Source organism: Eptesicus fuscus, chromosome 24 (assembly GCF_027574615.1).
Source record: "Eptesicus fuscus isolate TK198812 chromosome 24, DD_ASM_mEF_20220401, whole genome shotgun sequence".
In the NCBI taxonomy this organism is placed as follows: domain Eukaryota; kingdom Metazoa; phylum Chordata; class Mammalia; order Chiroptera; family Vespertilionidae; genus Eptesicus; species Eptesicus fuscus.
This window is the reverse complement of record NC_072496.1, coordinates 13,818,500-13,843,485: the sequence shown is the minus strand read 5'-3', so window position 1 is coordinate 13,843,485 and position 24,986 is coordinate 13,818,500. Positions and strand designations below refer to the sequence as shown.

General features: G+C 40.1%; 1 protein-coding gene across 1 annotated transcript in view; it reads right to left on the bottom strand.

Annotated features, from left to right (window-relative positions):
* The window catches only part of CATSPERE (catsper channel auxiliary subunit epsilon), a 79,146-nt gene extending 55,903 nt beyond the window's left edge, over positions 1-23,243 (bottom strand). Inside the window, exons 1-8 of the mRNA XM_054713085.1 lie at positions 23,172-23,243; positions 18,971-19,019; positions 17,976-18,049; positions 17,625-17,694; positions 15,576-15,646; positions 8,610-8,634; positions 6,786-6,863; positions 3,326-3,432 (exon numbers count right to left, since the gene is read on the bottom strand). Coding sequence (XP_054569060.1) covers positions 3,326-3,432; positions 6,786-6,863; positions 8,610-8,634; positions 15,576-15,646; positions 17,625-17,694; positions 17,976-18,049; positions 18,971-19,019; positions 23,172-23,236 — 539 coding nt within the window. The 5' untranslated portion in view covers positions 23,237-23,243. The remainder of the gene's footprint in view (positions 1-3,325; positions 3,433-6,785; positions 6,864-8,609; positions 8,635-15,575; positions 15,647-17,624; positions 17,695-17,975; positions 18,050-18,970; positions 19,020-23,171) is intronic.
* Between the last annotated feature and the right edge of the window lie 1,743 nt (positions 23,244-24,986).

Sequence of the window (24,986 nt, the reverse complement as noted above, 5' to 3'; positions counted from 1 at the left end):
AGATTAAAAAAAAAAAATGTTGCAGCCCTGGCCGGTGTTGTTCAATGGTTAGAGCGTCGGCCTATGAACCAAGAGGTCCCACTTCCTTTCCTGGTCAGGGCACATGTCCAGGTTGCAGGCTCCATCCCCATCCAGTAGAGGGCGTGCAGGAGGCAGCTGATCCATGATTCTCATCATTCATGTTTCTCTTCCGCTTCCAAATCAATAAATACATAACGTTTTTTAACTGCCATTTTTTTCCCACCGACAGAAAAAATAAAAAATATATAAAAACTAGTTTTGCCAGATGTATGTCTTACTAAATCATAGAGAATGCAAGGAAAAATAGAAAAATCCACTAGTATAGAGACTTCCAATTCCCTCTGTCAGTAATGGACAGATCTAGAAGGCAGAAAATCAGTAAAGACATAGTTGAAGGAACAACACCATCAACCAACTGATCTAATTGGTTTAAAGACTACTTCATCCAACAACAGCAGAATATACATTCTTCTCAAGCTCAAATATGACGTTCACCAAGATAGACCATATCCTGGGTCATAAAACACACCTTAAGAAATTTTACAAAATAGAAGTCCGCCAGCTGGTGTGGCTCAGTGGACTGAGCATGGTCCCATGCACCAAGAGGTTATTGGTTCAATTCCTAGTCAGGCCACATGCCCGGGTTGCTGGCTTATTCCCCAGTATGGGGCATGCTGGAGGCAGCCAGTTGATGTTTCTCTCACTCATCGATATTTCTATCTCCCTCTTCCTTCCTCTCTCTCTAAAAATCAATAAAAAAATATTTAAAAAAATAGAAATTATAAGGTCAGCTCTTAAAACACAATACAGTTAAACTAGAATAACAAAAAGATAGCTAAAAAAAATCCCCAAGCATTTGGAGATTAAACAGTACACTTTAAAATAACACATAGTTAAGAAAGAAATCTCAAGTGAAATTTTAAGTAGTTCAAACTAAATGAAAATACAACTTACCAAAATTTGGGGAATGAAGTGAAAGCAGTGCTTAGAGGGAAATTTATAGCATCAAATGCTTGTATTAGAAAAGAAAAAAGATCTAAAATAAATAATCTAAATTTCCACCTTAGGGAACTAGAGAAAGAAAAGCATTATAAACCTAAAAAAAGAAGAAGAAAAATAATAAAAATTAGAGCACAAATCAATAAATTGAAAACAAAAATGCCGGAAGCCAATTCCAGCATGTCAGCAGGGCTGAATCATCTGGGATGGCTAAAAAGCATCTCCCCCAAACCTGAGTAGGATAATCGTCAGCTGCCAGACAGCTCAGGGCATTTTATTGCCTCCTGTTGGCCAAACACCTGAACAGCTGTAGGCTATTCCCCAAACTGACAATGCTTCTGAACCCTACCCTTTGAAACCTTACCCTTTGAAGTGTATGTCTCCACCTTGCCTTAGGACAAATTGTGTTAATAAAAGCAAGGGTCCTAGACAAGGAGGTAGTCTTCTAGCTCCTTCAGCTGAAGCTCCTCTGACCCCCAATGCCTTTCAAAATTACCTTTCACCTTTGGAATCCTTCTTAATCTATGCATCAGCCCCTTTCTCCAGATTGCTGAACTCTTTGTAAGGCTGGGACAAGAACCCCCGGCACAAAAACAATGGAGAAAATCAATAAGAAAAGCTGGTTCTTTGTAAAGTTCAATAAACTTGATAAACTTTCTAGTTGAGCTAAGAAAAAAAGAGAAAGGACACAATATACTAATATCACAGATGAAAGTGAGGCCATCATTATTGATTGCATTGGCATTAAAAGATAAAAAATAATACTATGAACAGTTCTATGTCCATAAATTTGATAATTAGATGAAATGGACCAATTGAAAGACAACCTACCAAAAATCACACAGGGAGAAATAGATAATGTGAATAGGGATATATCTATTAAAGAAAATTGATAAATAATTATTAACCTTCCAAAACAAAAAGCACCAGGCCCAGATCAGTTCACTGGTGAATTCTAACATTTAAGGAACAAGTTATGCCAATTCTCTACAATCTCTTCCAGAAAATAAAAGCAGAGGGAATATTTCCCAACTCATTTCATGAGGCCAATATTACCCTAATACCACAATCAGGTAAACACATCACAGATAAAGCTACAGACATTTTGAATCCAACAGTGTGTAAAAATAATTATGTATTGTGACCAAATGGGACTTTTTCCAGTTATGCATATATGGTTCCACATTTAAAAATCAACTAATGTAATCTATCACATCAACAGATTAAGTAAGAAAAAGTATATAATCATATCAATAAATGGGATAAAAAGCATTTGACAAAATCCACCACTCATTCATGATAAAAACTCTCAGAAAACTAGCAACAGAGGGGAACTGCCTCAACTTGATAAAGAAGCATCTACAAAAAGCGTACCAAGAACATAATGATGAGAAACTATAGCCTTTCCTCCTAATAATAGGAACGAAGCAAAATGTCTCCTCTTACTACCACTATTCAACATCATATTAGAAGTACATATTGTATCTTTCAGTTATGAGCTCCTTGACCTGTGCCTAGGTGGTTCAACAGATTAAGAAAGGCTGTCTAAACCCCATGATAACTTGCCAACTTAACAGTAACAGATTTTACTTCTCAAGTGGAATTTGTGATGTGCACTTATGTGTATGTGGTGGCACAACTGTGACATCAGTAGAAAACATCCTACATAATAAAAGGCTAATATGCAAATTGATCAAACAGTGGAACGACTGGTCTCTATGATGCACACTGACCACCAGGGGGCAGAAGCTCAATGCAGGAGCTGCCCCCTGGTGGTCAGTGTGCTCCCACATGAGGAGCACCACTCAGCCAGAAGCCAGCCTCACAGCTAGTAAGTGCAGCAGTGGTAATAGGATCCTCTCCTGTCTCTGCTGCAGCGCTGAGGATGTCCAACTGACAGCTTAGGCCCGCTTAGGCAGTCAGACATCCCACAAGGGCTCCTGGATTGCGAGAGGGGGCAGGCTGGGCTGAGGGGACACCCCTCCCTCTGAGTGCATGAATTTCATGCACCGGGCCTCTAGTTTTGAGGTATTGCCAGAATGTGCCACCATCCTGAAAGTTTAGCTTTTAATATAAATTGTGAGACTATAATCCAGGAGTGTGACTGGCAATTTCTGAGTTGGTAACTAGGTCTCATTATTACTTTTTTTTTTTGTATCATAAAATAATCTACTTGGAAGTTACACATAAGATATTCCATGAAATTTTGCTAGGGTTTTAAACCTCTTTTGCTTTAAGTCTCCGATACTTATTTTACTGAATTATATAGATTAATTTTATATTTGAAATTTTAAAAATTAAATACCCATCCTTCAGTTTTTCATCTGGAAAATAAACTCTTCTCTTCAGAAATGTATATATGGCTGGCCTCTGTCCCAAAGTGGCCATCTGCTTTGTAAGTACAAAGGAATTCTGTAAAAAAAAAAAAAAAAATTATTTTTACTCTTTTCATAGCCAAATTTACTTGGAAATTACATCATGTTATATTGAATCAATTATTTTAGTTAAGACACTTTATAAATTTACCTCATTTTCAATGTGCAGGTTTCTTTTTTTTCTACCATTTGACCCCCCCGCCCCATTAGAATTTTATGAATTATAATGAAATCATAATACAATTTCCAATATGTTGAATATACTATGCACAATCAGAATACTGAATGAACTGAGACTATAAGGACCCCTAAATAAATACCCTTAATTTTACTATCAATAGAATACATAATGGAGCTTCTAAAACGTATCTGTTAAAATTATTTCTACATGAGTTGCCTTCAAAGCAACATACTCTTTCAAGGAAGATTTCAAATGATATCTGGAGAGTTTAAGAAAAATTCTCTTAGTAACAGACAAATATGACATGCTCCCTCTTTTTCTCAAGAGATTTAAGGATAAGTTGAATTGACTGGAATTATCCCTAATAAGGTATTTTTAGAAGAGGCAATAGTTTTATTATGGGGAATCCCTAGAATTAAAAAGTCAGATAATGAGGGTCAGTCTAGAATTCCATAGCTCCCTTCTGCCCTAATCCTCCGATAATGCTCCTGTTTAATTTTCTAGAAATATTAGAGGCCTGGTGCATGAAATTCATGTGGGGGGGGAGGGTTCCTCAGCCCGGCCTGCACCCTCTCCAATCCAGGATCCCTCTCGCAATCCGGAACCACTGGCTCCTAACCACTCACCTGCCTGCCTGCCTGATGCCCCTAACTGCTTCCCTGCCGGCCTGGTCCCCCTAACTGCCTAACTTCTCCCCCATCCTGGCCTGATTCCCCTAACTGCCTTACTGCTCTCCCCTCCTGGCCTGATTGCCCTAACTGCCTAACTGCCACCTCCTACCGGCCTGATTCCCCTAACTGCCTATCAGCTCTCCCCTCCTGGCCTGATCCCCCTAACTGCCTATCTGCTGTCCCTTCCTCTCCATGCCCTTCAGACCCCCAGCACAGGCATGCTGAGAGCTCTCTGCCACCGCCCTGCCCCCATCCTGATTGGTCGTTGTGTGACAGTGTCCTGGACAATTTGCATATTCCTCTATTATTAGTATAGATGTCAACCACCTACAAAGGAGCCTTTGAGGTTGCCATGATGAGCGTCAGTAAGGGTCTCGTCATTGGGACTATAGGGTTACCCAATAGGAGGATTTAACCTAGTTTTGAAGAGTACATATGGTGGTCAGGGAAGGCTTCCCTGAAGAATACACATTTAATGATTTTGATAGAGAAATATAGGTTTGCCTGGTACATAAAGAATAATATATATTTTCCTTTTGTTTCTGAAAATCATATTCACTATTCAGAATTTTAAGCATAGCAATCTTTCATATAACTGTAAAGGCAAAAAGTAAATGAAACATTCTTAATGTAGCTTGGATAAGATGGAAATAAAATATAATAAACAACACATACAACAAGATGATAGAGAATAGGACAGGCCAAGAAAAAGTTAGGACAATCATGTCCACAAACTTAAAAACATTTTTCATTAAAGGAGTGGTTCATGCCCTAACCCATTTGGCTCAATGGATAGAGTGTCAGCCTGCAGACTGAAGGGTCCCTGGTTCGATTCCGGTCAAGGGCATGTACCTTGGTTGCGGGCATATCTCCAGTAGGGAGTGTGCAGGAGGCAGCTGATCAATGTTTCTCTTTCATCAATGTTTCTAACTCTCTATCCCTTTCCCCTCCTCTCTGTAAAAAATCAATAAAATAAAAAAAATATTTTTAAAAAGGGTGGTTCATGGTCATTAAAGGTAATTTTATAAATATAGAAAAATTACCACATAGAAATTATCAAAAATATAAAAACATATTTAGTATATTTTCTTAGGATTTATCAAATGTAGGCTACTGTTATATATTCATGTTATATAAACAGAAGTCTATATAAATGATAGCATGATATTCCACTGAGTGAATTATCATCATTGACTTAACAATCCCCTATTGGACATTTAGGTAGTTTTATATTTTCACTATTGCTAATATTATTGCCATGATATACAGTCTTTTCCACAATTAGGACTATTTCTCTCTCTCTCTCTCTCTCTGTGTGTATATATATATATATATATATATATATATGTGTATGTGTATGTGTGTGTGTGTGTGTGTGTGTGAGATTTTTTTCTCTCTCTCTGTGTGTGTGTGTGTGTGTGTGTGTGTGAGAGAGAGAGAGAGAGAGAGAGAGAGAAATGGAGAGGAGAGAGAGAGAAAAAAAATCAATCATGTGAGAGAATCATAGATTTCATAGTTGCCTCCTGCATGCTCCCTACTGAGGATTGAGCCCGAAACCCAGGCATGTGCCCTGACTGGGAATCAAACTGTGACCTGACCTCATGGTCCATAGGTAAACTCTCAACCACTGAGCCACGCCAGCCAGGCAGGACTATTTCTCTTTTGATTAGATTCTTAGAAGTGTGATTACTAGGTCAAAAATTATAAATACTTAAAAAATTATTGATACATATTACTAAAATGATTTCTAAAAGAACTATGACAAGTAACTCTATTATTGGTAATGTATAACAGAATAAATTTCACTGTGCTAGTGTCAACTTTTGCATTATTATTTTTTAAAGTATTTTTCTAGTTGTAACATAAATATATGCCTTTGTGTCTTTGCTTATGCAACTTCTCATATCCTTTCTTCTCTACTCACATTCTAGGTTTCAAGTCAGGTATCTGCCTCCAAGATGCCTACCCATGATCAAATCAGGATGTTTTCACATGAGTAGTTTGAGGAATTGTTTTAATGCTACAATTTTGATAAATCATCCACAAACTAATTTTAGCAAAATGTAAATTGTCTGTTTGGGTTTTCATCAGCCAATGTGCAATGTGCCCAAGAGATACCCAAGTCTTAACTATCGCGACTCTTCATTCTTCATTCTCTTCCATAAACATCTCTGGCTGAACTGTAAATAATCCCCAATTTTTAACGCATTTTGAACCTCAACCCACCTCTAACTCAATAAGAGACTGAACAGGTTTTTGAAACATGATTTCAAGATAGATGTTCAATGAATACCTATAAGGCACTTTAAAGATCAGCTTCTTCATGAATAAGAGGTGCATAGAAAATGCAAAAAAAAAAAATTGCTCAGGAAAGAATTCTAAAGGAAAATTTATAATTGTAGAGATAGAGCACAAACTCAACTTAATGGATAATTAAAATGTATTTAGTTAGTTCTGGGCCACTTAAAATAAATTATTCACAGCCCTTAAAAAAGAAATGTAGCATATTATTTTATCTATGATAATGTTTCCACCTACTAGTGATGGCGCAACTGCATTCAAATGCAACTCATTTGTGTCAGCATTTTCTGGATCGTATACCCATACCATGATATCCTAAAAAACAAAATGTTTGCATTTAATTTTGGACAACTTTAATTTTTTAGTTATAGCAAAACATAACCATAAAAATGTTGATATATTTTTAAAACTTTGATTATCACATATTTTTAAAAAATCAAAGCATTATGTGTTGTTTTTAAATAAGTGAAACAATTCGAAGACATACGAAGGAAGAGTTAATAATATTCCTCTAAACACCTGAGGTAATTTTAAAACTTCATAGGAATGCTTACCTATCTTTCTCTGCACTCACAAATAGACACAGCACCCTTCCCCCGCCCCCCCCCCCCCCCACACACACATTTTACAAAGATGAAGCCACACTACACAGGTTATTTGTAGCTTGCTTTTGCCACTACAAATAACCTGGTCACCCCTAACTGTCTTCCCCTGCAGGCTTTGTCACCCCTAACTGCCCCGGGCCCAGCGGCCCAGTGTTCTGTCGTCAGCCCTTCCTCTCTCTATGGCCTTGGCTGGCATCGTCACCAGGGCGACGACGCCAGCGTCCCGCCCTGGCACTATGGGCGCCACCAGCTTTGTTGCGGAGTGATGGTTAATTTGCATATTACTCTTTTATTATATAGGATTCTCTTTAAAAATTTTTTTTTTTTTATTTCAGAAAGAGGAAGGAAGAGGGAGAGAAACATCAATGATGAGAGAGAATCGTTGATTGACTGCCTTCCGCATGACCCCTTACTGGGAATCGAACCATGAACTCCTGGTTCATGGGTTTACGGTCAGCCATGAGCTACACTGGCTGGGCCAGACATAATATTTTATAAAGGCATTTCTGTGTGTTTTGAGTGAGATGGAGGTTATTCTGCATTATTTTGGTGTGTAATATGTATTCTACTTCTAGAAGTTTCTCTATTTTCTATATTTAAATTCTTTATTCACAAATAATATTTTCTTGCTTTTTCATGCAAGAGTTATAACTGTAATAAAGCATTGCATGATGTCAATTGGATTTGGGACAGAAGTACAAACAGACACATTCAACCATCTGGATGTGATATAGGAAGCCTATTTATTATTATTATTTTTACTGCATCCTTTTCTAGTAAATCACTGCTTTTAGAAAATTAAAATATCTATAGTGCTTTAACTTCCAAATATTATCACCTGATTTCAATTTAAACATTCTGAACATATCTATCACACATAATGATCCTCTCATCCATATATTAAAGACCTTTGAACTCAAGACATTTATTGTCTTAAAAATTATTGAGCATTCCATAAAGCTTTTCTCTTATGTGGGTTACGTTTCTCTATATGTAAAACAAATTAAAAATATTTATTAACTTGTTTTAAAACTAAGATAAACATATTTGCATGCTAACATAACCAACATGCTTTTATGAAAAAATAACTATTTTCCAAACAACAAAAAAGTAGTAAGAAGAATGGTTGTTTTATATTACAAAATCTTTTTAATATCTTGCTTCCCAGAATAGCTGGATTTTCCTCTATGTTCCTGCACCAAGCTGCTGTACGTGTTGTTTTGGTGAAAGCATATTGGGAGAATCTGTCCCCATGCAGATACGAGGTTGGAAAAGGGTAGATCTGAAAAGGCCTGAGCCCTAAGGATCCTCAGACCATACCTTAGTACCATGCTCTACACACATTCCATTGAAAAATTAGTTTGGAAAATTCCTCTTCTGGTAATTATGGAAGATAAGAGAGAAATAATATAGTAGTGATATATGAAGGACATATAAAATTAAAAAAAAGTTTTACCTGGGTTAAATTGTGATGGTAATGACTGTTGGGAAAAAGAGGAATCATATGTTAGTAAACAGTATGCTAAATATTAGTTTGAATACTTTACTTTCAATATACATGACTCTAAATCTTGGAATATTCCCTTTATATTCCAAGAGAGATAAATTATTACAGCTAAATGTAATAAAAGCCACATATGGCTGTGGCTGAGTAGCTCAGGTGGTTAGAGTGTCATCCCGATATGCCAAAGGTGTGGGTTTGATTTCTGGTCAGGGTACATCCGGGAAACAACACATAGACACAGACAAGTGTGGTGATGGCCAGAGGGAAGGGGGGTGGGTGTGAGCTGGATGGAGGTGAGCAAAAGGGAGGGAAATGGGGACATCTTTAACAGTGTCAACAATATAAATAAAGTAAAAAAAAAATCAACCAATAAATGCATAAATAAGTGGAACAACAAATCAAAGTCTCTCTCTCTGTCTCTCTCCCCCCCCACCCCCCAAAAAAGCTACATATGTCTAAAATTAAATATAATGATGACTCTCATGTGTCCTCACAAAGGCTGAGGGGCCTGAATCTGCATGCTTCCTTAACAACAGTGCACATTCACATAGCCAAGATGCATGACTAATCTTCTTTTAAAATCTGACATCATCATTTCACATCTGCAGCAACAGAAAAGCTCAACAGAGCCAAACGATGGTTCTCTGAAAAGGCTAATAAGATAGCAATACCCCGAGGAAGAAGAACAAGGAAATAGAAGGGAGACGCAAATAAAAATGTTACAAAGGTAAGACAGGAATCACTGCACCGATCTCAGAGGTTAAACAAAAACAAGAGGACATTATAGACAACTTTATGACATTGAAATTTATACTAAAATTGCTGAGGACACAGGATAAATTTCCAGAAAAATACTACTGGTGAAAATGGATCTTACAAGAAGAAAAATTCCAAACTAGCACAATAGCCATTAAATTAGGAAATCTTCCACATCCTCTCCCCACAAAAAGAATCCAGATTCAAGTGGATTTCTATGCAAGTTTCCATCAAATACTCAAAGAATATGTATTTCCAATCTTATACAAAATCTCTTAGAGGAACAACAACAAAAAAAGACTAATAACTTAAGTGTTGAGTCCAGCATAGTCTTGCTACCAAAAGTAGAAAAGGATGGTATGAGGGGAGAAAAATCACAGGCCAACCCCACTCCTGAATACACACACACACACACACACACACACACAATACTAAACAAAATATTAGCAAACATGGGAGTATAGAATCTTCTATCACCATCTTGATGTTTTCTACATTAAACCCTCTGTCTTTATTTTATTTTTTTTTCTTGTTTTTCTTTCTTTTTTTTTTTAAATAAATCTTTATTGTTCAGATTATTACAATTGTTTCTCCTTTTTCCCCCCATATCTCCCTACCACCCGGTTACCACCCCCCTCTACCCTTACCTCCCCCCTCGTTGTCCTTATAAACCCTCTGTCTTTAAATATATTTAAAAAATATTAGCAAACAAAATCTGTCAATATATATGAAAGAGAATTCATCAACACCAAGTTGGATTATTCTAGAAATACAGGGTCAGTTTAAAATACAAATATTAATGAATATTATTCCCCCAATTAACATAGTAAAGGAGAAAAGCCATATTAACTTTTAAGTGGAAACAAAAAAACTTTAAATAAGTTTTAACACCAATTCATAAGAAAAATTCACCACTATCTGGAATAAAAGGAAATTTCCTTAACTGGGTAAAAGTTAACTTGTAACCTATAACAAATATTATGCAAAATAATAAAATGATGACAACCTCCCTTTAAGATCAGAAATAAGACAAGGAGGCCTGTTATATAATCCTTCTAGAAACACTGTGTGCCAGCCATGCGGTATGGAATAAAAGGAATAAGAGACGTAATTATTGGGAAAAAATATTTTCAGGCTATATGATTTATAAAAATTCCAAGAGAATATATAAGTAAATTATTAGAATTAATATAAGAATGTTGCCGAAACCGGTTTGGCTCAGTGGATAGAGCGTCGGCCTGCGGACTCAAGGGTCCCAGGTTCGATTCCGGTCAAGGGCATGTACCTTGGTTGCGGGCACATCCCCAGTAGGGGGTGTGCAAGAGGCAGCTGATCGATGTTTCTCTCTCATCGATGTTTCTAACTCTCTATCCCTCTCTCTTCCTCTCTGTAAACAATCAATAAAATATATTAAAAAAAAAAAAAGAATGTTATAAGGTTGCTGGATATAAAAACCAGTATTCAAAAGTAAACTGCATTATATACAACAAGAAGTTCTGGTTAGAAAATGCAATTTTAAAAATTTGACTATAATAGCAATAAAAATATAAAGTATCTAGAAATAAGTCTAATAAAAATGTCCAGCCCTAGACAGTTTGGCTCAGTGGATAGAGCGTCAGCCTGTGGACTGAAGGGTCCCAGGTTCGATTTCTGTCAAGAGCACATGCCCGGGTTGCGTGCTTGGTCCCCAGTAGGGGGTATGCAGGAGGTGGCAGATCAATGATTCTCTCTCATCATTGGTGTTTCTATCTCTCTCTTCCTCTCTGAAATCAATTATATATATATGATTTAAAAATGTATATATATATATATATACACACACACACACACACACACACACACATATATATATGTGTATATATATATACACACATACACATTTTTTAAAGATGTCCAGGCATCCATATATATTACTAGTGGCCCAGTGCATGAATTTGTGCACACTGAAAGGAAACTAATTAGAAGAAATATTTTAATATCACTATTCACCCTTTCTCTATAATAGAAGTGTCAACCGAATTCACAATTGACAATGACAGATGGAGACACACGCATGCGATTGATGCCAGTGAGAGCTTTATATGTATCACGCATGCGTGAGTCAACTTAGCCATATATACTGTATGTATATAATAAACTTGCTTAATTAGGCCTGCTTTCTGATTTAGCTAAACTTTTTCCAGCCCAGTGGAGCACCCCAACTTCTCTTTCAGGTAATTGTTAGCAACACAGCAATAAATATCAACACGAAGCAGATTATCATTGTAGATCATGCAGGGAGAACAAAGGGTAAAATATTTAACTGCAGCAGTGTTTGACTATATTCTGCACATGAGAAAACCTGAAGTCATTTTCAAGGTCCACCATTTCTTATTTCTTTTCAGTCGGGTCAAGTTTCTGAGCTTTCTAAATCTCCGTTTTCTGGCTAATGAAAAGAAAATAGGATTCCACCGAGTCTCCTATCTACCTACTTCAGGATTTCTGTGAGGATCAAATGAGATGAGGCAGGGAAAACGCTCCACAGACATTTGGTTACAGTGTGAAATGTTTCCACCTGTGTTCCTGGGCTGAAAAAACTTCAAGGGGGATAGTTGTTGCTAGGGAGAGGGAGCCAGGCGTTGCTATGTGACATCATTACCAGGCACCCACAGCAACCGTTTCCGGGTTGGGCTGGGCTGTGGGCTGCATTTTGTGAAATGGGGTGTTGGCAGCTTTGGCTGTGATTTGGTGGGCTGTCACTCCAAGGCAGTGGTGGGGCCTGTGTCCCACTTGGGGGAAACCGAGTGTTGCTTTGTGGGAGCCATGTCTGCAGTGCCATTCCTGTGTGTGTGTCATGGCAGCTCCTGCATTGAGCATCTGCCCCCTGGTGATCAGTGCACATCATAGTGACCAGTTGGAAGGTGGGAAGGACACTTAGCATATTAGCCTTTTATATAGATATACTAGAGGTCCAGTGCATGAAATTCGTGCATGGGGGGTGGGGTCCCTCGGCCTGGCCTGCACCCTCTCCAATCCGGGACCCCTCGGGGGATGTCTGACTGCTGGTTTAGGCCTGATCCCACAGATCTGGCCTAAACCGGCAGTCAGACATCCCTCTCGCAATCTGGGACTGCTGGCTCCTAACTGCTCACCTGCCTGCCTGATCACCCCTAACTGCTTCCTGCCTGCCTGATTGCCCCTAACTGCCTCTGCGTTGGCGCCTGCACCCAGAACCCAGGCTTCCCTCCTCTGGGCGGCCGCAGGCACCCAGGACCCAGGCTTTCCTCCCTCTGGCTGGCCGCAGCACCCGGGACCCGGGCTTTCCTCCCTCTGACCCGTCGAAGGCACCTGGGACCTGGGCTTCCCTCTCTCTGGCTGGCTGCAGGCACCCAGGACCCAGGCCAGCTTTGCCTGGGCTGGCTACAGGCAGCCAGGACCCCGGGTGGCTTCTCCTGGGACCCCTAATCGCTCCTAACTGCTCCCCTGCTGGCCTGATCACCCCTAACTGTTCCCCTGCCTGCCTGATTACCCCTAACCACCTCTGCCTCGGCCCCTGCACCTGGCACCCAGGCTTCCCTCCCTCTGGCTGACTGCAGGCACCCAGGACCTGGCAGGGGGATTCCTCAGCCTGGCCTTCCCCCTCTCACAGTCCGGGAGCACTCAGGGAAGGTCCTACTTGTGGCTTAGGGGAGCAGGCCTAAGCTGCAGTCTGGCCTGCCTCTGTGGGAGGTGACCAGGCCGATCAGGGGAAGGCGTGCCCCCATCACCCCACCACTGCTGCTGCCTCTGGCCTCCCTCTGTGGGAGGTGACCAGTGATCAGGGGAAGGCATGCGCCCTTCACCCCGCTGCTGCTGCCACTGCCGGCCTCTGCGGCGGCCTGTCTCATGACAGCAACCTGTCCTCGGCCCTCGCAGCCACCGCCATGGCTGCCTGCCTTCGGCCCTTGCAGCCACTGCGGCTTAGTCCAGAAGGACGTCCAGTCTAATTAGCATATTACCCTTTTATTAGTATAGACTAGAGGCCCGGTGCACAAAATTCATGCACTGGGGGGTGTCCCTCAGCCCAGCCTGCACCCTCTCACAGTCTGGGAGTCCTCAGGAGATGTCCTACTGATGGTTTAGGCCCACTCCCAGGGGAGTGGGCCTAAGCCACAGTCTGGCCTCCCTCTGTGGGAGGTGACCAGACTGGTCAGGGGGAGGCACCACCCCCATCATGCCACTGCTGCTGCCACTGCTGGCCGCCGCAGCCACCAAGGGGTTTTCATCAACATGGACTCCAGACTGGATATAGAGTTCAAAACCACGGTTATAAGGTTTTTCAAGAATTTTCTAGAAAAGGCTGATAAATTTAGTGATACCCTTGAGGCTATGAAAAAGAACCAACTAGAAATTAAGCATACACTGACTGAAATTTAAAAAAAAAAATAATATACAGAGATCCAACAGCAGACTATAGGATCGCAAGAATCAAGTCAAAGATTTGAAATACAAAGAAGCAAAAAATACCCAACCGGAAAAGCAAAAAGAATAAAAAAATATGAAGATAGTGTAAGGAGCCTCTGGGACTACTTCAAGCATACCAACATCCGAATTATGGGGGTGCCAGAAGAAGAGAGAGAGCAAGATACTGAAAACCTATTTGAAGAAATAATGACAGAAAACTTCCCCACCTGGTGAAAGAAATAGACTTACGAGTCCAGGAAGCACAGAGAACTCCAAACAAAAGGAATCCAAAGAGGACCACACCACGACACATCATAATTACAATGCCAAGAGCAAAAGACAAAGAGAGAATATTAAAAGCAGCAGGAGAAAGCGACCCACAGGTTGAGAACCTCTAGCAGGGTCGCCTAAGACCATCGAAAAACACAGATATTTACATTACATAACAGTAGCAAAATCACGGTTATGAAGTAGCAACGAAAATAATTTTATGGTTGGAGGTCACCACAACATGAGGAACTGTATTAAAGGGTCGTGGCATTAAAAAGGTTGAGAACCACTGCTCTAACCATTTAGCAACACCGGCCAGGGCTAATTATTTTTTCTTGTACTAGTTTTCCTTTCTTAATTATAGTCATTCACTCTCATGTTCCAATGGGTTTGAAGAGCTATCCAGGACAGAGTCCTTTTGTAATATCCTATCTAATAAAAGGGTAATATGCAAATTAACCATCACTCTGTCACAAATATGGCGGCGCCCAGTACTCTCAGCCTCACGGAGTCCCCCAGTCCTGGGAGGATGGCCACTGCATGCGGGCAGTGTTCCACCCCAGATGCAGAGGGCCTCTGGGCAGTGGAGAACCTCTGGGCAGCGGGCACGGAGCAGCCAGGCCCTGCAGAGAATTACTGGCACACGGATTCGTGCGCAGGGTTACTAGTGTATAGTAATAATAGTGCAATATGCTAATTAGACCGGACGTCCTTCTGGATGAAGCCCGGGTCCCGGGTGCCAGAGGGAAGCTGGTGTTGGCAGCCAGGGGAAGGAAGGCCTACTCTTGCATGAATTTCGTGCCTCGGACCTCTAGTAATGTATATAACAGAAATAAAAGAGCCTTGTAGCCTGAAAAAACAGAGTCAAACCCCAATGCTATCTTTTAGTAGCTTTGTATTTCTGTCCAAATTCCTTAATCTATCCAAGCCTACATTTCCACATTTATAAACTAAAGATAATAATACTTACATTTGTGTGGTTATTGTGACTAACTGAGAGATATAATTTAAATAAAATAGAAGCAGTGTATGTTCAAATAGTGGTTGTGATTATTTTTATTGTCTGTTTTTCAATATAAGTTTGGCAGCATATTTGAGAATACCTTTTTAAAAAACAGATTTTTACTGATTTCAGAGAAGAAGGGAGAGAAAGAGAGAGATAGAAACATCAATGATGAGAAGGAGAAACATTAATCGGCTTCCTCCTGCACACCCTTCTGGGGATCGAGCCCACAACCAGGGCCTGTGCCCTTGACCAGAATCAAACCCGGGACCCTTCAGTCCACAGGCCAATGCTCTACCCACAGAGCCAAACTAGCTAGGGCTATTTGAGAATATCTTGATTGGTGAAAGAAAGCTTATATGGAAACTGTAATGTAGATAACCCATTTGTTAATTTTGTTAATTAAGATTTAAAGCTAAATACTCTTAAGTATTAATAACCTTTGTATTCAATATTGCATTACTTACATAACTCTATGATACCACAGAAAGCAAATATTAGAACTGTCCACAAATAAATTGCGTTCTTCTTCTAAATCCTAAAAGAAATTGCAAAAGCAACTATGATATATGAAGTTAACTTAAAAAAATACTAATTTAATACAGGCATCAAAGTCACAGAGGAACTAAGTTAATTATCTAAGGTTCTTTGAAAGGATAAATAAGATTAAGGTTAGAGGAAGTATAATGAATAAATTTCAGAATAGAACTAATAAATATTCATATAATACTAGTCCAATTCTTTAGTTACTCTCTGTAATTGAGGATTTACTATCATGGGTGGAGACAAATTTAGATGGCTTATTGTTTCTATTATATTTGACCTTGTGTAATAATAAGAAATATATGTCTTTTCCCCCAGTTCCTGAGTCTTTGACCATGATTCCTGACACAGAGATCCCTAAACTCTTGTAATTTCCCAAGGGATAGGAGTGAGTGTCTGATGCAGAGCTCCTACAGTTTTCCCCACTGAAACACAATTCAACCAATTTCCTTGTTTAATGGCTATCAACCAGAGGTGATTTTGCTCACCAGGGGACATTTGGCAATGCCTGGAAATATTTTTGTTTCTTTTTTTAGTGTGTTTTAAAAGCCACATGTCCCTCCTTATAGGTTGTAAGATCTGATGACATTATACCTAAATGACAAAGGTAGTCCCTATGTTTGCATGTATTTGTATATGCTTATTTTTTTACATAACATGTTTCATAATGTTTCTAGGGGTTTCCAACATACAAAAAAAAGGAAAAGGAACCCGGCTGGCATGGCTCAGTGGCTGAGAATTGATCTGTGAACCAGGAGGTCATGGTTTGAGTCCCGGTCAGGACACATGCCCAGGTTGGGGGCTTTTTACACAGTGGGAGGCATGCAGGAGGGAGCTGATCAACGATTCTCTCTCATCACTGATGTTTCTCTCTCTCTCTCCCTCTCCCTCCCTCTCTGAAATCAATAAAAATATATTTTTAAAAAAAAACAATAAAAGAGAAAGGAATCCTTTACTTTCTCAGGAATTATGTTCATGAAACTTAAAAAACTCAAAAAACTCAAAAAGCCAAATTCAAATATTTTTCCAACTATAGGGGTTAAGATGAATTAACCTTTTGCACTCGGATGTCGAGTGTGACTCGACACGGTTAGCATTAGAATAAAGGAATCGAGAAAAAAGCAAGCGAGTGCAAAGGGTTTTAATATTCATCTGGCCTCTCTCATATCACTCTACTTGTTTCATGAAAATGAAGATTGTTAGTTAAAAAGAAGGCACAAGCCCCAGAGGAAAGGCAGGATTCGTCACACGGAGTCTCTATAGCGGTGGTTTTACACACTTGTGTGGAAACTTAAGCTGTGAGCTGTGGGGCCAGTACTTTGTTACTAATTGATAAAGTGCCAATATTTTTAAATGCTTGCCCTGGCTGGTTTGGCTCAGTGGATAGAGTGTTGGCCTGGGGACTGAAGGGTCCTAGGTTTGATTCCTGTCAAGGGCACATGCCTGGGTTGTGGGCTTGGAGGCAGCCGATTAATGATTCTCATCATTGATGTTTCAATCTCTCTCTCCTTCTTCCTTCCTCTATGAAATCAATAAAAAAATATTAAAATGCTTTACTTTTTTTTGATAAACCTGAGAGGATTCAACATCATTCATTTATTTGCATTCACATATGTTTTATTGACAAAAACAGAGTAAAAACAAATCTTCTAGAATGGCTCTTTATCCTGAGCATTGTCATAGAAGTATATGATGTGAGCCCTCTCAGCCGGGAGTACTGTTATCATTACAATGGTAACGGGCTTTAACAGGCTAATAAAAAGACTAAATGAAAATCACATATCATTTCATTAGTTATAATTTGCAAAGACATATCTAAAAATTAAAGAAAATTTGACAGTAATTTAAAAATACCTCTAACTTATAGTTATAATTTATATTAGTTAAAACAGGTTGAATTAGGTTGAAAGCTCAAAAAAAAAAAAGGAAAAATGAACTGGATTATTCAAGCTTAATAATTAAGATCAACTCACTGGCCCTGTAACAAGTGGTTTTATAATCTGAAAGCCTGGAGAAGAACAGCGCAGCTCTGTCCTGGGTGAACTAGCATTTAAAGAGAACAAGAAGGGAGAAATAAATAAAGATGCATACGAGATTAATAAAAAGTTTCCTACTCTTCTTTACGCCTAAAATCTTAAAATAAGAAAAATAAAAATACAGCAATATTTGAATTCTATTTTCAAACTGATTTTGTTTTTCTTTTCACATCTATTTAATGGGAAGAAATTGACATTAAATCACAGCCTCAAGTCTGAATTCATGCTATGTGAATGCTTTGTTACTTGTAAATACACATACATTGACATTCACGACAAAAATATTACCGTTTATTTTTCACAGAACAAGTTCCTGGCACACTCCACTCAGAAAATAATGTTCCTTCATACTCTAATGTAATCTAAAAAAAGAAGATAAAATAGTTCAAACAAAACATTTGCTCCAAAATATTCATCTCTTTGTTCAGATGTACGATTCAATTTTCTAGGTCCTTACTAAAGAAACTAGAGGCCCAGTGCACAAAACTCGTGCTTTCGGGGGGAGTGGAAAGGCCCTTCAGCTCAGCCTGTGCTCAGTCCGGGAGCCCTCAGGGGATGTCCAACTGATGGCTTAGGCCCGATCCCCACAGGGAGCAGGCCTAAGCCATCAGTTGGACATCCTCAGCATTGCCGCAGAGGCAGGAGAGGCACCCACCACCACTGCTGTGCTCACCAGCCATGAGCCTGGCTTCTGGCTGAGCGGCGCTCCCCCTGTGGGAGCGCAGTGACCACCAGGGGGCAGCTCCTGCATTGAGCGTCTGTCCCCTGGTGGTCAGTGCATGTCATAGCAACCGGTCATTCTGCAGTTCGGTCAACTTGCATATTAGCCTTTTATTATATAGGATAATAATTAAAATTTGATGTATTGGAATTATACAAAGTAATACAATGAAGGAAAAGTGACAACTTTTTTGGGACACTTCAGTAGTCTCCCCACCAAATAAGATTTTTATTTTATTTCAAAAATAATATATTAAGTATCTAGGAGGTACTCTAGTAGGTTGGGAGACAGGGTCATCCTATCTGTATCATGACATTATTTTTTGAATATTAATCACAAAACACTCAAACCAACACCACTTGTTTTTGCGACTTACATATTTAAGGACTATTATTGGAGAGGGAGATCTATATTAGGAAGATAGATGAAATGAATATGAAAAAGAAATAAAAGAATGACACTGTGCTATACAACTGAGTATGATTAACTCTGCCCTAAGGTAAAAAAAAACAACACACAAACAAAAAAACTTAACTATAGTTTTAAAAAGTTAAACACTTACAGTACTTCTGGTACTAAAAATGCGGTAGTTTGGGCTGCTAGCGTAATATCTGTGGAGGAAAAGGTTAAATAAGAATATGAAAATTAATTTCTCCTCCAAGGAAGAGGGATTCTATGCATGGTCAGAGCATGCCTGGGCTGCCAAGAGCTTTACATTTCTGCCCAAGCATCTTCCTGGAGAGCATAGTCAGGGCTAAAACTAAGGATTATCCATGAACTCTACCCACCACTCAAGAGGTGTTAGGGTTAGCTCAGTATCTGAAGACACTAGAATGAGAAGTACAGATGCTCCTTGACTTACAATGGCGTTACATCACAATAACCCCATTGTAAATTGAAAATATTGTAATTCGAAAATGCATTTAATACACCTAGCCTACCAAACATCAAAGCTCAGCTTAGTCTACCTTAAATGTGCTCAGCACATTGACATTAGCCTATAATTGGACAAAATTATTAAACATAAAGCCTATTTTATAATGAAGTGTTGAAAAATCTCATGTAGTTTACAATGCATATGGCTTTCACACCACCATAAAGTAAAAAAATTGTTAAGTGGAACCATCATATGTCGGGGACTGTCTGTAAATACTTTTACATTTTTTAAAAAATTTACCTTTATTTTAATACTAGAAGCCCAGTGCATAAAATTCATGCACGGGTAGGGTCCCTAGAGGCTGCCGGCTGCCACCTGGGGCCTCCCTTCCCCAGCTGTCGGCCAGGGCCTCCCTTTGTTCCGCGCCGTCCCCTGGTGGTCAGCGCACGTCATAGCGAGTGATTGAACTTCTGGTCGGTGGAACTCCTGAGGGGACACTTTGCATATTAGGCTTTTATATATATATATAGATATAGAAGATATTTTTATTGATTTCAGAGAGGAAGGGTGAGATAGAAATACAATGATGAGAATCATTGATCAGCTGCCTCCCGCATGCCCCCTACTGGGAATCCAGCCTGCAACCCGGCATGTACCCTTGACTGGAATGGAACCCGGTACCCTTCAGTCCGCAGGCTGACGCTCTAGCCACTGAGCCAAACCAGGTAGGGCTGTTTTTGTTTTAGGATGAAAACTGTTAAGAATATTGGCTGTATTTCCTTCACTTATAAACTGAGCTTTAAAAAAATGAATAAAGATTTAAAACCCATAAAACAGTATTGCTTGTTTGAAACACTGAAGAGCAAATTTCTTTAAGTCTTTGTTCATTTTCATTTCTTTCTATTATTCAGGGTCCTTGATTCTATCTAAAGCAACATTGTCCAACATAAATATAATGCAAGCCACTTATGTAATTAAAAAATTTCTAGTGGCCACATTAAAAAAGCAAGAAGAGACAAGTGAATTGATTTTTTAATTTTATTTTTTAATTTGAAAAAATGTAAAATCCTTACCTGAGGATATTTTTCCATTGATTTTTCAGAGAGAGTGGAAGAGAGAGGGAAAGACAGAGAGAATTTTCCATTGATTTTTTTCATAGAGAGTGGAAGAGACAGGGAAAGACAGAGGGAAATATCTATGTGAGAGAAACACATCGATTGGTTGCCTCCTGCATGTACCCCAACCAGGGCCTGGGCTCGGGAGGAGCCTGCAACCGAGATACGTGCCCTTGACAGAAATGGAAACCAGGACCCTTCAGTTCGTAGGCCGACGCTCTATCCACTGAGCCAAACCGGCTAGGGCAAGTGAAATTGATTTTAATAATATATTTTAGCCCTAACTGGTTTGGCTCAGTGGATAGAGCGTCGGCCTGCGGACTGAAAGGTCCCAGGTTCGATTCCGGTCAAGGGCATGTACCTTGGTTGCGGGCACATCCCCAGTGGGAGGTGTGCAGGAGGCAGCTGATCGATGTTTCTCTCTCATCGATGTTTCTAACTCTCTATCCCTCTCCCTTCCTCTCTGTAGAAAATGAATAAAATATATTAAAAAAAAAATAATAATATATTTTATTCAACATGTAATCAATATAAAGCAATTATTAATGAGATATTTTACATTTTTTGGTACAGTCTTTGAAATCAAGTTTATATGTATTACACTTACAAAAGATCTTAATTTGGACTAGCCATATTTCAACTTCTCAAAAGTCACATGTGGCCAGTGGCTCTCATAAAGCATTCTTTTTTTAAAATCTACATTTCAGTATACTTTTAATATTGTTTTGTATTCAGCTGTACAGCACAGCGGTTAGACAATCCTATATTTTGCAAACTGCTCCCCCTGATATTTCCAGTGCCCACTTGGCACCATACATAGTCATCACAATATGATGGACTCTATTCCCTATCCTGTACTTTACATCCTGTGACTACTTTGTAACTGCCATTCTGTACTTCTTAATCCCTTCACCCCTTTCCCCCAGACCCCAATTTCCCTCCCCTCTGGTAACCACTAGTCTGCTCTCTGTTATCTATGAGTCTGTTTCAATTTTGTTTGTTCATTTATTTTTAGATTCCACATGTAAGTGAAATCATATGGTATGTGGCCCTAGCCAGTTTGGTTCAGTGGGTAGAGCATCGGCCTGCAGACTGAAGGGTCCTGGGTTTGATTCCGGTCAAGGGCACATGCCCAGGTTGCGGGCTCCATCCCCAGCTGGGGGTGTGCAGGAGGCAGCCGATCAATGATTCTCTCTCATCATTGATGTTTCTATCTCTCCTCTCCTTTCCTCTCTGAAATAAATAAAAATAGATTTTTAAAAAATCATAGGGTATTTGTCTTTCTCTGGCTGACTTATTTCACTTTGCATAATACCCTCTTAGGTCAAGCATGTCAAACTCGAGGCCTGCGGCCCACAATGAATATTTTTGTGGCCCAGCCAATATAATGGTATGTAAGAAACGTTTTAATAAAAATTTCATAACTTGTTTTACAATATCCTGTTATACATCATTATTAATGACGAACTACAATGTTAGATAATGACTGATTACTATAATCCTGTTGCATTCATTTCCCTTACGTGCCTTACACGCAGGCGCACCATTTCTCTCCACTAATACCAGCAGCGAATATTTTAGCAGCCGATGGCCACATCTTTAGTCTTGGACTGACTTGTTTGGTGTGCGCAACAGGAAATATTTCGCTTTCGGAGAACAAGAAAAATAGGTTTACTTGCTTTACGCTTATTCATTTGTGCAGGTATTCCGTGTCTGGTAAGTTAATGTTCAAGAAAAAAAATATTAAGTTTTATTACAATGTTCTATTATTTTGTTAACGATGACTCATTTATTTCGGCCCTTGTATTCAGCATGTCTCTATCGAAATGAACCTACGTTCCTATGAAAATGGAAGCTTTTGTTTTCTGCTGCCCACATGCACTGAAATCTTGTTTATTTGGCCTGCCTCAGCCTTTGAGTTGGACATGCTTGCTCTAGGTCCATCCATGCTGTTGTAAATGGTAAGATTCCATGTTTTATGGCCGAGTACTATCCACCGTATGTATGTACCACAGCTTTTTAATGCACCCCAGGAGAGAGGTTTTTCTCTTTTTATAGAGAAGGAAAAAGGCTTTCACACTTGTTAGAATGCCCCCTTTTTTTTGCTTTCTCATGACCTCCCTGACCTTTCCCATGGCCTCTCTTTATTATTTGACCCCCCCTCCCCACCCCCGTCCAGTGAGATGCCTGGGTCCCATCTGAAACCTCTGTGATGGTTTGGTTGGTTGTTGGTGTTCTTAACACAACGTTGGAGAGCAGTAATTACTGTGAGAGCAAAACCTCCATTAAACAGAATATTCGCAGGGTGTGCTTTTTTTTCTTCTGAATAATCCCCGGAACTTTAACCTACGTTGAAAACCTTCCTAGGAGATTTTAATACACTTCACTCAACCACCAGTGGCCTGGTTATCCTAGTGAAGTGCCCTCCCCCGACCCCCCCCCCCCCCCATCCCTCATCCCCAATCGGGTGGCCATTTTTGGCTTCTCCTTCGCTCCTCTCCTCTCCTCTCGGGCAAAAGCCGTTTCAGGATTCCCAGGGGTCAGCGACGTGAAGTGACCACGACTCCACGGCAGCCGTGTCCCCACAGCGCCCCCTCCTGTTGCGCCTCCAGGCACTGAAGACGCCCGGGGGGGTTCGGGGAGCTGCTGGGGGCCCGGACGGGGGGGCGGGGGGGGGGTCTGCGCGGGCGGGTGGCCGGGGACTCGGAGGCGCTGGGATGGGGACCCCCTGCTAAGGCCCCGGGAGCCCCGTCCTCCACTGGCGCCTCTACCTCCACAGAGCCGAGCCGCAGCAGCTCAGACAGGACAGCAGCACCGCCACTCCCCCGGCGGACATGGCGCCCGGACGCTCCGCGCAACCGCGCCGCCTCGCGGGTCCCGCCCGCCCACCGGCAAGTGCGCGTGCGCGTGCGCGTGCGCGTCAGCGACCCGGCGCCTGCAGAGGATGCTTCAGTGGAAAACCTAAACCAGGGTGGGGAGAGGTCGGGAGGAGGAGGAGGGGAGAGGGGGAGAAAATGGGAGGGATCTGTCATACTACCAACAAGAACAAATAAAATAAAATCTAAGCCAGGTTTTAGGAAAGGCAGAGCCATGCTTTGTTTGGAGTGGAAGAGCAAAACCGCTTCGGAAAACCCGGGGGGAAGGAAGGTAAAACTTTCCAGTTGGTGCATCTTTTAGACCCAATCTTCCTCGCCTGCATGGAAGCACTGCGATAACAAACACGCACCTGGCAGTGCATAACAGGTGCCGGCACACTCTATAAAGGACTTTTCAATGGAACAGAAATGAGCAGAGACAGGTGCTGATTGAGCACCCACTGTATGCCCCACGCTGTCTCGTGCCCTTGAGTAAAAAATAAATTAAAAAATAGAGCGTTCTGGTTTACAAAGGGGCTTGTAATCTTGTGGTTAAAAACAAGACGAACGCCGACATTTATCACGCAATAGTATAATTCACCTGTTTACTTGTCGGTAGACCAAATAATCTGCATCCTGAAGGGCTGCAATTGTATCTTTATTCCTCCTTACGTTAAGGTGACCAGATTTTAACGTTGGTAAAGCGGGACACCATTGACCGGAAGGGGGGGTGTGTGTCTTTTTAAAAATATATATATTTTATTGATTTTTTACAGAGAGGAAGGGAGAGGGATAGAGAGTTAGAAACATCGATGAGAGAGAAACATCGGTCAGCTGCCTCTTGCACACCCCCTACTGGGGATGTGCCCGCAACCAAGGTACATGCCCTTGACCGGAATCGAACCTGGGACCCTTGAGTCCGCAGGCCGATGCTCTATCCACTGAGCCAAACCAGTTTCGGCCCGGGGTTGGGGGTGGGGGGGTTCTTGATTAAAAATTTGGTCTATATTGTAATCGCTTTTGGTTTTTTTAATAAAAGGAAATTCACTTCTTAGATCATTGTTGAATTTGCATCCTCTTTTCTTACTCATTATGTTAAAAATCTAAAAAAAATAATTTAAAATTATATTATAAATTATTATATACATATTGCTTAAAAACACAGTACGTAGGTACATAATTACATGAACATATTTTAATGTTAGTTTATAAATTAATTTAATTGTTATAAAGTAACTATATTTTAAAAATTATTTTAATCCTATATTTCTTTCTAAATAATACAATACTAACTTGTATTATTTTTCCTCTGAATTTGCTGTAACGTAAGTCGTAAGTGTCACTTTCAAGGCCGGCGCTAGACTTTTTGCTGCCACTATAAAATACAAATAATACGAGTACTGTCTGCTAAATTCAAGAAAATTTATGTATTTATGAAATAAATAAATAAATTACTTACCTAAGTTATCTGAATAGCTGATTTGTAATGACATCACTTGTTTAACTAGCTTACTAGCACGCAGTACGATGTGTATCGTCTGAGAGACAGTTACAAAATGTTTTCGTCGTTGCCAATCCCAAAAAATGCCATTGTTCATTAAGTCCAAACAATGGTGGTCGAATTCTAACAACTGATCAGCAATGCGAACTTTGATAAGCAGTTCTCGATAATCAGTTCTCAACAATTATTTGTTATTATTAAAGTTTAACATTATAAAATTAAGAAAAATA